The 14,627-nt window shown below is 47.2% G+C and overlaps 1 protein-coding gene across 1 annotated transcript; it reads right to left on the bottom strand.

Annotated features, from left to right (window-relative positions):
• Positions 1–4,924: 4,924 nt before the first annotated feature.
• On the bottom strand, positions 4,925–10,409 carry LOC129711078 (proteinase-activated receptor 2-like). Its single transcript, XM_055658460.1, has 2 exons — positions 10,106–10,409; positions 4,925–8,266 (listed from the first exon to the last, which is right to left on the bottom strand). Exons 1-2 carry the CDS (start codon positions 10,185–10,187, stop codon positions 7,218–7,220), a joined length of 1,131 nt encoding a protein of 376 aa, XP_055514435.1. The 5' UTR covers positions 10,188–10,409; the 3' UTR covers positions 4,925–7,217.
• Between the last annotated feature and the right edge of the window lie 4,218 nt (positions 10,410–14,627).

Here is a 14,627-nt window from a genome sequence, read left to right as displayed (position 1 = left end):
GACTGTGTAATGATTTAGGAAAATTTAGAATGGTACAAGGATTTGGTGGGTTTAGAACTATGGGGCAACAGCGTTCAGGCACAAGCTGTAGCTGCCTGAACAGTTTTTGTTCAGAAAGACATGCAAGGAGACCGTTACAATATTCTATTTATTTAGTTTTATATAGCTTTATAAGATCACCCCCCAAGTCTTGCGCTGACAAGGAATGAGTGTTAGGCTTGCATCACAGGTCCGATAGGTGGCCAAAAAGTCCTTCATTAGTCATCCTTGTGATGCTTGAGAGTTGGTATATGAAATGTTGAGAGTTGTATAGTTGGTGACAGTCACTTAGTGTTCAATCCCAGGGCATGTTTGTCAAGGGACAAATTTGTCAAAGGAAAAGGTGAGGGACAATTGTTCAACACAATGAGTGGTGGGTGCCTGGATCACGGGCTCTGGGGAGAGGTGGCAGGCTAGATACAATATTCCTTGATATGCAGAGAATGGATGAGGTGCAGACAGATGAGATTAGAACACAGCATCATAAACTGCTGAGAGGACCTGTTCCTGTGCTGTACACAGAGAGTTTCTTGCCCATACAGTGGGGCCCACCGAGGACGCAAAGGACATAGCTTTAAGGTGCATATGGAAACTATTTAATACACACTAGGGGTACAATTTTTACACATAGGATGATGGCCAGTGGAACTTATGCCGGCTGTACGCAGTAGGGTGTAGGGAATGTGTAATGTTTAGGAAACATTTACGCTGGTACATGGATAGTATGGTACAAACTCCGATATGGGGCACCCGCAGGCAGGTGGGACTAGTGTCCTGGGGCATGTTGGTCGCAACTCTCGACATGCTGGGCCGCTGGCCTACCCCAATTTTACTGCTTTATTTTATATATTTTATAAGATCACCCCTCATCCTCTTGCGCTCCAAGGAATAGTCCTAGGCTTGCGTAAACGCTCCCGATAGCTCAGGCCCTTGAGTCCTGGCAACATCCTTGTGAATGCTTGAGAGAGGTATATGAAATGATGAGAGGTATAGATAGGGTCGACAGTCACAACCTTTTCCCCAGGGCGCTTATGTTAAGGGACAAATTTTAAAGGAGATGGGAGGGACAATTGTTCAACACAATGAGTGGTGGGTGCCTGGAACGTGCTGCCTGGGGTGGTGGTGGAGGCCGATACAATAGTGGCGATATGCAGAGAATGGATCAGGTGCAGACAGATGAGATTAGTTTAACACAGCATCATGTTCTGCTGAAGGACCTGTTCATGTGCTGTACAGTTTAGTTTACAGATACAGTGGGGCCCACCGAGTCCGCGCCGACCAGCGATCACTGCATATTAACACTATCCTACACACACTAGGGGACAATTCACACTGATACCAAGCCAGTTAACTTATAAAGCTGTACGTGTTTGGAGTGTGAGAGGAATCTGAAGAACTCGGAGAAAATCCACGCAGGTCACGGGGAGTACGTACAAACTCCGTACAGACAGCACCCGTAGTCGGGATCGAACCCTGTGGTGTGTGGCGCTGTAAGGCAGTGTACCGCTGCGCCGCTGTGTGTGTGTGTGTGTGTGTGTTGTCATTTTCTTGGTAGTATGAAATGGATGAAGCAGGTGTGTTTGGTCAGTTGAGGAAAGATTAGTGGAAACCACGTCAACGCAAATGCACCGAGAAAACCCCCCTCACCAACTTGCCAAAATGACATCAAGTCATTGGAAGTGGCTTTTTGTGAATCTCTCTATATAAGGTTAATTTTCCATCATGTAATACAAAACTACTGTGTGTGTTCTGAGGGTGTGTGTGTGTCTCTTGTATGTGTAAAGGTGTGTGTGTCAGAATGTGTGTGTGTGTGTGTGTGTGTGTGTGTGGTGTGTGTGTGCGTGGCAGATACTGCAGTAAGCAGGTGTGTGTGTGTGTGTGTGTTTGAAGGATGTGTGTCCTCTCTGTATCATATCTTTGTGTGTGTGTGTGTGTCAGTGACAAGAGACATGTGTTTGATCCTGTACGTGTGTGTCTGTACAGTGTGTTGTGTGTGTGTGTGTGTGACCAGGTGTGTTTTGTGTGTGTGTGTGTGTGTGTGTGTGTAGTGTGTGTGTGTGTGTGTGTGTGTGTGTGTGTGTGTGTGTGTGTGTGTGTGTGTGTGTGCACCTTGTGTGTAGGTGTGTGTGTGGTGTGTGGGGGGGGGGGGGGGATCATGGTCAGCGAAGGACTTAATTCCACGCTGTATCTCTAAATTAAACAAAACTTTAAAAAATAACTAGTAGACACAAAATTCCGGAGTAACTCAGTGGGTGAGGCAGCATCTATGGATAGGAGGCATGGGCGACATTTCGGGTCAAGCCCCTTCTTCAGACTGAACTAGAAACAAAATAAAATAAATTACTTCTTGTCTCTTTTTCCCGCAGATGCCGCATGACCGGTCGAATATTTTAATTGTTTCATTGTTTCATTGTTTCTCGTCATATTTTCTGTTTTATCTATGGGACCCAGGACTAAATGCCGTCATTACTTCCATTCAAATTAGAAAGGGCTGTAGGTGCTGGCAGATTAACTGCTGTATTTGGAATATTCCCTGCAGTTCTGGTCCCCCCCAAACAGGAAGGATGTGGAAGCTGTGGAGAGGATGCAGAAGAGTTTTACCAGAATGATGCCTAGATTAGCGGGTATTAGCTATAAGAAGAGGTTGCACAAATTTGGTTTGTTTCCGTTGGAACGTCGGAGGTTCGGCAGAGAACTGATAGAAGTACGGTATTTAAAATTATGCGAGGCATAGATAGGGTAGACAGTCAGAACATTTCCCCAGGGTGGAAATATCAGAGGGGATAGTTTTAAGGCAAGAGAGGCAAAGTTAAAAGGAGGTGCCAGAGCAGAGTTGCCAGAGCAGAGATACCAGAGCAGAGATGCCAGAACAGAGATGCCAGAGCAGAGATGCCAGAGCAGAGATGCCAGGGCAGAGATGCCAGAACAGAGATGCCAGGGCAGAGATGCCAGGGCAGAGATGCCAGAGCAGAGTTGCCAGGGCAGAGATGCCAGGGCAGAGATGCCAGAGCAGAGTTGCCAGGGCAGAGATGCCAGAGCAGAGTTGCCAGGGCAGAGATGCCAGAGCAGAGTTGCCAGGGCAGGTTTGTTACACCGTGAGGGCGTGGGCCAAGGGTGGTGGTGAAGGCATATACGATAGTGGCGTTTAAAACGTTTAGGTAGGCACACGCAAGGAATGGATTAATATGGATTATGTACAGTACAGGCAGAGGAGATTAGTTTATCTTGGCATCATGTTTGCAATGGACATTGTGGGTTGAAGGGTGTGGTTTAGTTTAGAGATACAGCGGGGAAACAAGCCATTCGGCCCACTAAATCCGCGCCGACCAGCGATCCCCGCACATTAATGCTACCCTACACGCTTAGGACAATTTTACCTTTGTACCAATTACATTAACGTACAATCCTGTAAGTCTTTGGAGTGTGGGAGGAAACCACCAGGTGGCGCCAGCAATGGCTGCCTCGCCAACAGTCTGTTTGTCCCTTCGTTCTCTGTTGTTTTATAGTACGAGTTAAATGTATGTTTTAGTGTTCTTTAGCTGGTTTTATGTGGGGGGTGGGGGGGGGGGGGGGGGGGGGGGGGGGGGGGTTGGGGGGGGGGGAAACTAACTTAATCTCCTTTCTCGACTGAGATTGGATTTTTTTTTTCCGTGTCGTATCTCCGTCCGCACTGCGGCCTAACATCGTGGAGCTGGCGGCCATTTCTGGAGACAGGCTTTGGGAGCTCCAAGCCTTGGGAGCTTCGACCGCTCCGACAGATGGTTTGACTGCCCCGGCCGCGGAAGAAAAATGAGGGAAGAAGATTAGACTTAATTGCCTTTCATCACAGTGAGGATTGTGGGGAATCCGCTGTGGTGGATGTTTATGTTAGCTTTTATGTAGTTGTGTGCCTTGTTGCTTTTTTTTAGTATGGCTGTATGGTAATATGAATATCACTGTACCTTAATTGGTACGTGACGATAAAAGACCATTGAAACCTTTGAAACTGGCGATCTCGGAGAAAACCCACGTACAAATTCCGTACGGACAGCACCCGTAGTCGGGATCGAACCCTGATCTACCGCTGCGCCACCGTGCCACACCGCGGTGTACTGTTACGAGTCCTGGGCTTGATCTAGAATATCAGCCCATCGCAATTTCAGTAAATCAAACTTTGTTTATCAGCAATGTAAATCTCCCATCATTAATCAATGGAATGCTATTGAGAATGTTCAGTCCTTCCCAAGCTTTGGCTTCTGTTGATTCACCATTCTTTTTATAGAAGCCGTCAGCTGAACATGTTGTTCAGCTGAACTCACTCTGAACGTCACCAGTGAGGGTGGAATTACCCTCAACCTCACTGAAAACTGTACAGAAATAATTTAGTTTAGTTTAGAGATTAAAGGCGGAGGCAGGCCCTTCGGCCCACCGAGTCCACGCCGACCAGCGATCACCCCGTACACTTGCACTACCCTACCCACTACGGACAATTTACAATCTTTTTACCGAAGCCAATTAACCTACAAGCCTGCACGTCTTTGGAGTGTGGGAGGAAACTTCTACTTTCAAGAGAGAGCTAGATAGGGCTCTTAAAGATAGCGGTGTCAGGGGATATGGGGAGAAGGCAGGAACGGGGTACTGATTGGGGATGATCAGCCATGATCACATTGAATGGCGGTGCTGGCTCGAAGGGCCGAATGGCCTACTCCTGCACCTATTGTCTATTGTCTATTGAAACCAGAGCATCCCGGAGAAAACCCATGTGGTCACGGGGAGAACGTACAAACTCCGTACAGACAGCACCCGTAGTCTGGATCGAACCCGGGTCTCTGGCACAGCAAGGTAACTCTACCGCTGCACCACCATGGCACCAAATAATGTTAATGATGCAATATTACAGGAGAGAAATGGATATGAGAGTCATTTATTAATACCACAGGACAATAGCTTTTACATAAAGTGAGAAAGCACCTGTTAGCATTAGAAAATACAAACTTTGGCTAAATACATTTTATGAAAATAGAATGTAATTTAATATAAAATATAATAACAATCTGATAAAGGGAGTGTTTGGGAAGAAATAAATGTATCTGGTGTGATGTTAAATCCATTTGCATCGCAAGAGCTTTAAGCCATTGAGATTCTCTCAGCTTCACTTTTCCTCAGTTTCAGACAGCAGTGTTCATGTGTCTAGGCACAAAACGCTGGAGTAACTCAGCGGGACAGGCAGCATCGCTGGAGTAGAAGGAATGGGTGATTTTTCGGGTCGAGACCCTTCTTCGGACTATCTCCGGTGTAAACCAGCATCTGCAGTTCCTTCCTGCACATTGTGTGTTTGTACTGTGTAAGGGAGAGTGTGTGAGTTATTAGATCGAGGGAATGTAAGGAATAATGATGAAACATGCCTTGTTGGTAGTTGGATAAATGGAACCTCATTTTCCTGATGTCCTGAAATTGTGATTCTTTGCTCCTCATTTTTGCTGCACTCTATTTTTTATCCTACTCTCTTTCTCCTCTCTCTCTCTCTCTCTCTCTCTCTCTTTCTCTCATTTTCCATGATCACTTACAGACTCTCTTTGCTCGACGCTAACCAAAAAGGCCTTCGACAGATTGGCCTTCATCAGTCTCAAGAGTATTGAGTGTAGAAGTTGGGAGGTCACGTTGCAGTTGTATAAGACGTTGGTGAGGCCACATATAAAGTATTGCGTTCAGTTTCGATCACCGTGTTCTGGGAAAGATGTTGTCAAGCTGGAAAAGATGCAGAGAAGATTCACGAGGATGTTGCCAGGACTAGAGGGCCTGAGCTATAGGGAGAGCATGAGTCAGCTAGGGCTTTATTCCATGGAGCGCAGGAGCATGAGGGGCGATCTTATAGATGTGAATAAAGTCATGAGAGTCTCTTGCCCAGAGTAAGGAAATCGAGAGCCAGAGGGCATAGATTTAAGGTAAGTGGGGAAAGATTTAATAGGAGCCTGAGGTGTGACGTCGAAAGGGTTGTTGGTGTATGGAATGAGCTGTGGAGGGAGGTGATTGAGACTGGTACTATTGCAACGTTTAAGAAACATTCAAACAGGTACATGGATTGGATAGGATTAGAGGGATAAGGGACAAACGTAGGTAGGTGACACTTGTGTAGATGGGACATGTTGGTCGGCTTTGGAAAGCTGGGCCGAAGGGCCTGTTTCCACGCTGTATGGCTCTAAGTTCAGAAAGCATTCTGGAAGAATTACAGGAAAGAAATATATCAGACTGCTGCTAGTAGCTAACATGACAAATGAATGTAGCTATGGCCAATTTAAAAGTATGAAGTTAGAAGTGAATAGGTTCACCGCATGGCAGTGGCCTAGAACCACACCAAACAAACCCTATTACCCTCTCTCTCTATAGCCCCTAATCAGCTTTAGCCCTTATTCAAAATTAAAGCTTATCTCAAAGCCCTAACCCCTCCCGCCCCAAATATTAATCCCCAAAATATCCTTTCTCCAAATGGCCTTGTATCAGTTCCAGACTGAGACCACTGCTCTTTTCAATGCTTGTGCATTTCCAAAGCTAATCCCAAGACCTTCGATGTTCCCAAAATTCTATAGCAATCCGATATTTGCTTCAGCTTCCCAAATATTGCAGCAAGCATTGCGGGCATCTTCTTGCTTTGATATTCTCTCAACAATGAAGCCCGTTACTAGACAGCATCACCAAATTGTCACCCAGGCAACATGTTGTATACATTCCCTCTGTGTTCTTGTATTCAATGTCTCTATTAATAAACAAAAAGCTGATCTTTCCATGGCTTTATTTCATTCACATCTCCTTGAATTCCCTATCGAACCCAATAGTTTCTCCGGATCCAAACCGTTTTGCGTTTGTTCCAGTTAGATCTCTCCCTCTAAGATGCCAATGTCGGGCGGCATGGTTGGTGCAGTGGTCGAGCTACTGCCTTACAGCGCCAGAGATCCGGGTTCAATCCTGACTACGGATGACTGTCTGTCGGAGTGTGTACGTTCTCCCCGCCACCTGCGTGGGTTTCCCCCCCCGAGATCTTTGCTTCCCTCCCACACTCCAAAGACGTGCAGGTTTGCGGGTTAATTGGCTTGGTGTGAAATGTAAGCTTGCCCCTAGTGCGTGTGTAGGGTTGTATTAATGTGTGGGGGGTCGCTGGTCGGTGCAGTGGGCCTGTTTCCATGCTGCATCTCTAAACTAAACTAAACTGTCTTTGATGTCGATGTGCAATCTACACGGATAATGGTTTTCCTGGAATCCTCACTTCTCTTCTCCTTCCGAAAAGAAATAATGCTTCTCACACTGTGGCGAAACTCATCAGACGTATAGTAATAAATGAAGGGGTCTATACAACTGTTGAGGGTGCTGAATACAAGGCAGATGGCGTAACACAAATACAGGTGATTGTTCCCCACCAGGTGAAACTGGGAGAAATGGATGAGCAAGATGATGTTACTAGGAGCAAAGCAGACCACATAGACCACCAGCACTAGGATTATGGCCCTTATTGCTTTGATATATTTGTCACTCTTGGCCATCAGTGTTTTGATGACAGATACATAACAGAATATAGTTATAAGGCAGGGAATGAGGAACTCAAAGACAACCAAGCACACAAAGTAGTAGAAGAAGTAGCCATGCTGTATGTCTTCGGGCAAGACGTCATGGCAGGTTGTGATGTTCAACTCCTTGGATGGGTACACCTGTCTCTGGAGGAGAAAGGGTATGACAGAGAGCCCAACGAGAGCCCAGATGACCAAGCAGGTCGCCGCAGCAAACCTATTGTCCCTGAAGCGCTTGGAGTAGAACGGGTGGACCAGGGCACAGTACCTGTCGATGCTGATGAAGGTGAGGAGGAGGACGGAGCAGTACATGTTGCCGTAGAAGAAGGCGGTCACCGTCCGACACAGAGCTTCGCCGAAGACCCAGTTGTTGCCCTGGAAGTGATAGTGGATTTTAAAGGGCAGCGCCAGGATCAGGAGGAGGTCGGCCGTCGCCAGGTTCATCAGGAAGATGGTGGAGGGCATCCGCTGGATATTGATGATGAGATTGATCAGAGCCAACCCATTAGCTGCGAGGCCAAAGGTGAAGACCATGATATAGAGAGAAGGGATCACGGTCGTTGTAATAGCCGTGGTCAAGTAATACTTGGCGGTTTTATCCAACACTCCCTCAATGACCTTGGAACGTCCATTTGTTGGACTATTAACATAGACGAGACTTCTTCCCCTGCCATCATCTCCTGAGCTTTCTAGACAGACAAAGGGAAATTCATGTTGCATTTAAAATTCCATTTCCTGCTCTAGTTTGATTTAGAGATACAACGTGGAAACATCCTACACACTAGGGACAATTTACAGAAACCCTCGCTAGCCCCGCACGTCTTTGGAATGTGGGAGGAAACCGGAACACCTAGAGAAAACCCACGAGGTCACAGGGAGAACACATGCAAACTCCGTACAGGCAGCACGCGTGGTCAGGATAGAACCCAGGTGGTGTTCTGGCTGTACAGAGTTTATACGTTACCTGTGACCGCGTGGGTTTTATAAGGGTCGGGTTCCCTCCCACACACCAAAGATGAGCAAGCTTGTAGATCAATTGGCTTCTGTACACATTGTCTCCAGTACGCAGGATAGAACTAGTGTACGGGTGACCACGGGTCAGCATGGACGCAGTGGGCTGAAGGGCCTGTTTCCATGTTGTGCCTCTAAACTAAATGAAACACTGATTTATGTCTTCTACAATCCCTCTATGTCCCGACATTCTGCACTAAGATCGTTACGGAGGCATCTGGGATGCATTCCCTTGGATCCAGGAGCGCTGACTCTAAGAATAGGAAGGTCAACATCAAACCTGCTCAGGGCACTTCATCGCAGGATAAAGATCCTCCCTTTGGGGCGGCACGGTGGCGCAGCGGTAGAGTTGCTGCCTTACAGCACCAGACACCCGGGTTCGATCCTGACTAGAGGTGCTGTCTGTGCGGAGTTTGCGCGTTTTTCGCCTGACCGCGCGCGTTTTCGCCGGGTGTTCCGTTTCCCTCTCACACTCCAAAGACCTACCGGTTTGTAGGTTAATTTGGCTTCTGTAAAGATTGTAATTTGCCACTGGGGTGTACGTTAGTGCTAGTGTGCGGGGACTGTTGGTCCGCACAGACTCGGTGGGCCGAAGGGTCTATTTGCGCACCCTATCTCTAAACTAAAGAAAAATTCAACTAAACAATACTGGTCCCATCATACACTCCCAGATCAGGGACAGCACAGGTTAACCATAGTTTGAAGCCCTCTCTACGTTAAGCATTTAACCCATTAAGCCTTTCAGTTACACACTGGCTCAATATAAGGTAATGGCCTCCCAGAATAATCCCATCAGAGATTTGTAGGGCAGGGAATGTGTTTCGGGTAAAGCTCCCTCTAGATAGTCCCATCAAACACTCCCGGAGCAGGGACAATATAATTAGGCAGAGAGTGACAATAGACAATAGACAATAGGTGCAGGAGTAGGCCATTCGGCCCTTCGAGCCAGCACCGCCATTCAATGTGATCATGGCTGATCATCCCCAATCAGTACCCCGTTCCTGCCTTCTCCTCATATACGCTGACTCCGCAATTTTTAAGAGACCTATCTAGCTCGCTCTTGAAAGCATCCACTGCCAGTGAAACTGCCTCGACACTGTTCCATCAAACACTCTAGGGGACGGACAGCGCAGGTTAGATATGAGGTTAAGCTCCCTCCAACTCTCACCATCGAGTATAGTCGTGGAATTAAGGTAGATATACAACGCAGAAACAGGCCCTTCGATACACCGAGTCCACCACACCCATCAACTTGCATCTAACTTTCATGCCATTTACTTATTCTGTGCAGCACTTGGGGGAAACACAGTGGTTCGACACAAGTTACTTGAGGAAAAGTTTAGTTTTCGGGTAAACGTGGCCTTGGGTGGCGTGACCTTGCCCTCCAACTTCAGCTGGTGAAGTTTGAACCGATTTCAGCTCCTGAGCAGGGACCTAAACAGGAAGATAGAGAATCTTCTCCCGACAGTGTGAAGCGTGAGAACACAGATGTCGGAAACATCAACATACAGTCTTACCTTCCTGTGAGGAGCAGAATGCTGCACAGAGGAGGAAAAGAATTGAGACAAGGAAAGTGCAGGAGGGTTGGGTCCAGACCATTGGTGCAGATCAACGCAGCTCCCTGTCGGAGATCCCCTTCGCTCTGAATAAACTGAGGCGAGCGTCTTTATTTGTGCCTCTCGCCTACTTATCGTGGGAGGTTACAGTGAGACTGCACGTGGGAAACCTTCCCTTTCCTTGCAATCACACTGCATCTTATCTCACAGCTCGCAGAAGCATTCGGAAACCACATCCAGAGCTGCCCCTCCTGCTGGTCTCAGCTCGTGGGCCTCCCAATTCTTCCCAGTGACTTTTATTGCGCTGGATTTAATTTTCTGCAGATGCAAGGCTAATAAAGGGAAGTTTTTTACATCTATTGAGGGAGTGCAGCGTAGGTTCACAAGGATCATTCCCGGGATGGCGGGACTGTCATATGTAGATAGAATGGAGTGGCTGGGCTTGTACACTCTGGAATTTAGAAGGATGAGAGGGAATCTTATTGAAACATTTAAGATTATTAAGGGCTTGGACACGCTAGAGGCAGGAAATATGTTCCCGATGTTGGGGGAGTCAGAACCAGGTGCCACCATTTAAGAATAAGGGGTAAGCCATTTAGAACGGTCTGAAGAAGGGTTTCGGCCCGAAACGTTGCCTATTTCCTTCGCTCCATGGATGCTGCCGCACCCGCTGAGTTTCTCCAGCACTTTTGTCTACCTTCGATTTTTCCAGCATCTGCAGTTCCTTCTTAAACATGTAGAACAGAGATGAGGAAAAACTTTTCACACACAGAGTTGTGAATCTGCGGATTTCTCTGCCTCAGAAGGCAGTGGAGGCCAATTCTCTGGATGCTTCCAAGAGAGAGTTAGATTGAGCTCTTAAAGATAGCGGACGGAGTCAGTGGACATGGGGAGAAGAGCAGGAACGGGGTACTGATTGTGGATGATCAGCCATGATCACAGTGAATGGCGGTGCTGGCTCGAAGGGCCGAATGGCCTCCTGCACCTATTGTCTATTGATGTACCATGTGCTTAGAAGCATGTCTTTGAATTGCAGCATTGCAACTGGGGAAATAACTTCAGGTGAATAAATAAATGGAATTAAATGCTCTCAGTGAAATGCTGTAGATTGTGGTAGAGGTCTGTCTGGTTCTCTCAGGGCCTTCAACCTCGTTCTATCTGGTTTACACAAGGCTCCAGATCCAGCACAGTGATCCATGTTTAGCAGACTCACAGTTCAGGGGCAATTTTTGTAGTTTTAGTTTTAGAGATACAACGTGGAAACAGGCCCTTCGGCTCACCGGGTCCATGCCGACCAGCGATCCCCACATATTAACACTATCCTACACACACACACACACACACTAGGGACAATTTTTACATTTACATTTCTTCAAGATGGTGGCCGGTGCAGCAGCACGGCGTGGTGTGGGGGAGTTTTCTCGAGAGTTTTCGCGAATTAAACCGGAGGTTTACCATACTGAAGACGGTAGAGCCATAGTCAAGGATGAATTGGTGAATTTTATTATGATCAAAATGCAAACACTAAGCCACGATGATATTGCGTTGATAGTTACGAGCAGTTTTAGCTCCGAGCGGATTGAGTCCTCCAAGGCAGTTTTGTCAGAACTCTTTCCACACAACAAACGAATGATCTCCTACAGGGGACAAAAGAAGGACATTAACAATGTCAAAAATGTGCCCGCAAGTGCTTAATGAGTGCGGTGAAGAGATCCCAAGATTTGTATCGCACTTCCTGGATGAATTACCCCCCCCCCCCCCCCCCCCCCCGTCTCATTTAAACACATTGATGTGTCTGCGCTCCTCTGGGAAAATGCAACAAATCAATGCTGACATTGACTACCTAAAAAGGACTATGGGAACTCAGGTAGCTGCCTGTGAAACATTGCGGGAGGTCTCTGCTAAACTCGACGGCCGTCTGACTGCTGTGGAGGGGGGTTGTGGCCCGGACGCTACTTTCTCGGCTGCCTGCCTCCCTGCTGTGGAGATACAACCGGGCCCTGCGCCCAGTGCGACAGGTCTTTCCTCGACTGTGATGGAGTTGCCGCCGGGCGCTGACCCTGCCCCCTGCGCTCCCTCTGTGGTTAATGGATGGTTGACAGCAACGCCTGGCGGGACCAACGGTAGACAACCAGCCCAGCCTGTAGATCCAGCCCTGGGACGAACGCAGACCCCCCCATGGAGCATGGTGGTGAAGGCAGGGCGCCGACTGAAGCAGGTACCTGAGAACCTTGTCCATCAACGCCCTACACCTCGCACTGTAAAAACCCCAGTGAGACATGTGGGAAAGAAGACCGGCATAATCGGGACTGGTGGTCGCGAACCAGCAGGTCGAACCAGCAGGTCGAGGAACAGCTTCTTTCCGGCGGCTGTCACTCTACTCAACAACGTACCTCGGTGACTGCCAATCACCACCTATGCCACGGGTAAGTTGCTCAGCATGAATGCCATGTATGATGTTATTGTGAAATGTCTCAATGCTTCCAGTGAACCCTTTCGTAAAAGTAAATGTAAGGTACCCAACATTAGACCTGGGTGGAATGAGTTTGTGGCTGAGCAGTACGCTGGGGCAAGAGAGGCCTTTAGACTCTGGTCAGAGGCAGGTAGGCCTAGACAGGGGGTATTGCTAGATATGAAAAAACGCACCAATGCTAGAGTTAAGTATGCACTTCATGTTATTAAGAAAAATGAAAACACAATGAGAGCAGACTCGCTTGCCAGAAAGCTACAGAACAACAACCTAACCTGGGTCTCCTCCATTGCCAGAGTGAGCAACACCGGAAATTGGAGGAACAGCACCTCATATTCCGCCTGGGCAGCTTGCATCCTGATGGCATGAATGTTGAATTCTCCCAATTTTGCTAGCCTTTGCTGTCTCCTCCCCTTCTTTAACCCTCAAGCTGTCTCCTCCCATCCCCCCCCCCTCGGGCTCCTCCTCCTCCCCTTTCCTTCCTTCTCCCATCCCACCCCCCATCAGTCTGAAGAAGGGTTTTGGCCCGAAACGTCGCCTATTTTCTTCACTCCATAGATGCTGCTGCACCCGCTGAGTTCCTCCAGCAATTTTGTGTACCAACAACCTTACTAACTTCTGGAAAGAGGACAAAGTAATGAATAACAATAAAACACCTCTACCATCTGACATTGAAGGGGTTAGTAGCCCAGAAAAAATAGCTGAGATTTGGCGTAAGCACTACCGTAACCTTTTTAATAGTAAGATTAAACGAGTACTTACCAGTGCGAAGTTTGATCTGTATTTTATGAGGAGTTACGATGAGGGATTACGTGAAGAACCCTGCCCAGTGCGCAGGTGCGACATACTTCCAAGCAGCGATGTGGAATCACAGATAGACACAATATATGAAGTAAACATAGCAAAGATTAAGGAGACATCAGTTTACTAGTTTGATCTATATAATGAGGGTGGGAGCGGAGGGCACGTAATCCCTCATCGTAACTCCTCATAAAATACAGATCAAACTTTGCACTGGTAAGTACTCGTTTAATCTTACTATTTTACTTCGGAGTCACGTGAGTGACTACGTGAAGACTTCAAAGGTCTGTGATTTCAAACCGTGTAACAGTTTTTATTTCACTCACTGCCGAAGTTCTTGAGGGAGGAAGTGTTATCGTAATCAACCAATGGATCTGCTTTCTCAAGAAACAGAAAGGTATTTATTAACAATAACAACATAAATAGCTCCCCTGAGCTTAAATTAAATATTTGCAGTTTGTAATATTCTGTCTGCAATTAAATCAGGCTTTATCAACGGTTTATAATAAAAAACATTCTGAACGTCGTTTCCCTCGACCATCCTGCCGTATTGAGAATGTGGTCAACCGAGACGTCCATTCGTTCAGCCGCTGATGTCGATGCTGCCCTAGTGGAATGGGATTTAAATGTATTAGTGTCTATTCTGGCAGCTTTCAGTACCTGTTTGAGCCACCTTGAAGTGGTTTGGCTCGTTACCCCGTCATGAGGTTTCTTGTGGCTGACCCATAGGGCTTTTTCTCTCCCTCTGAGATTGTGGGTTGTGTCTATATATTGTTGTAGATGGGTCACCACACTCAACCTTGGCTCTGGTGGGTAGGCCCGGAATACCACCAGTGAATTGGGCGTTCCTGGCCTGCTTTGTTTTTACCAGACCTAGAATGATGAACGTGATGCGGTCTGGGGTGATCACCATGTTATCCAGTCTTAGTTTTATGGAGTGACTGGACTCTGTGAGCGGATACGAGAGCCATAAGCATGAGCGTTTTTAACGTAGATTGCTCAAGACTGAGGGATCTAGCTGGTGGCCATCCTCTGAGATATGTTAATATCACACTGATATCCCATACATGGGTATACCTGGGTTTTGGGGGCTTGTTATTGTAAATGCCCTTCATAAGTTTTATCATCAGTGGATGGGATCCCATGCTCTGCTGTCCTGCTGTTTTTAGATAAGCAGACAGGGCGGTTCGTGCTGTATTTACGGCACTGTAA

This window comes from Leucoraja erinacea, chromosome 29, assembly GCF_028641065.1.
Source record: "Leucoraja erinacea ecotype New England chromosome 29, Leri_hhj_1, whole genome shotgun sequence".
NCBI classification, from domain to species: Eukaryota; Metazoa; Chordata; class Chondrichthyes; order Rajiformes; family Rajidae; genus Leucoraja; species Leucoraja erinaceus.
The sequence above is the reverse complement of the archived record's forward strand: the minus strand, read 5'-3'. Positions and strand labels throughout refer to the sequence as shown.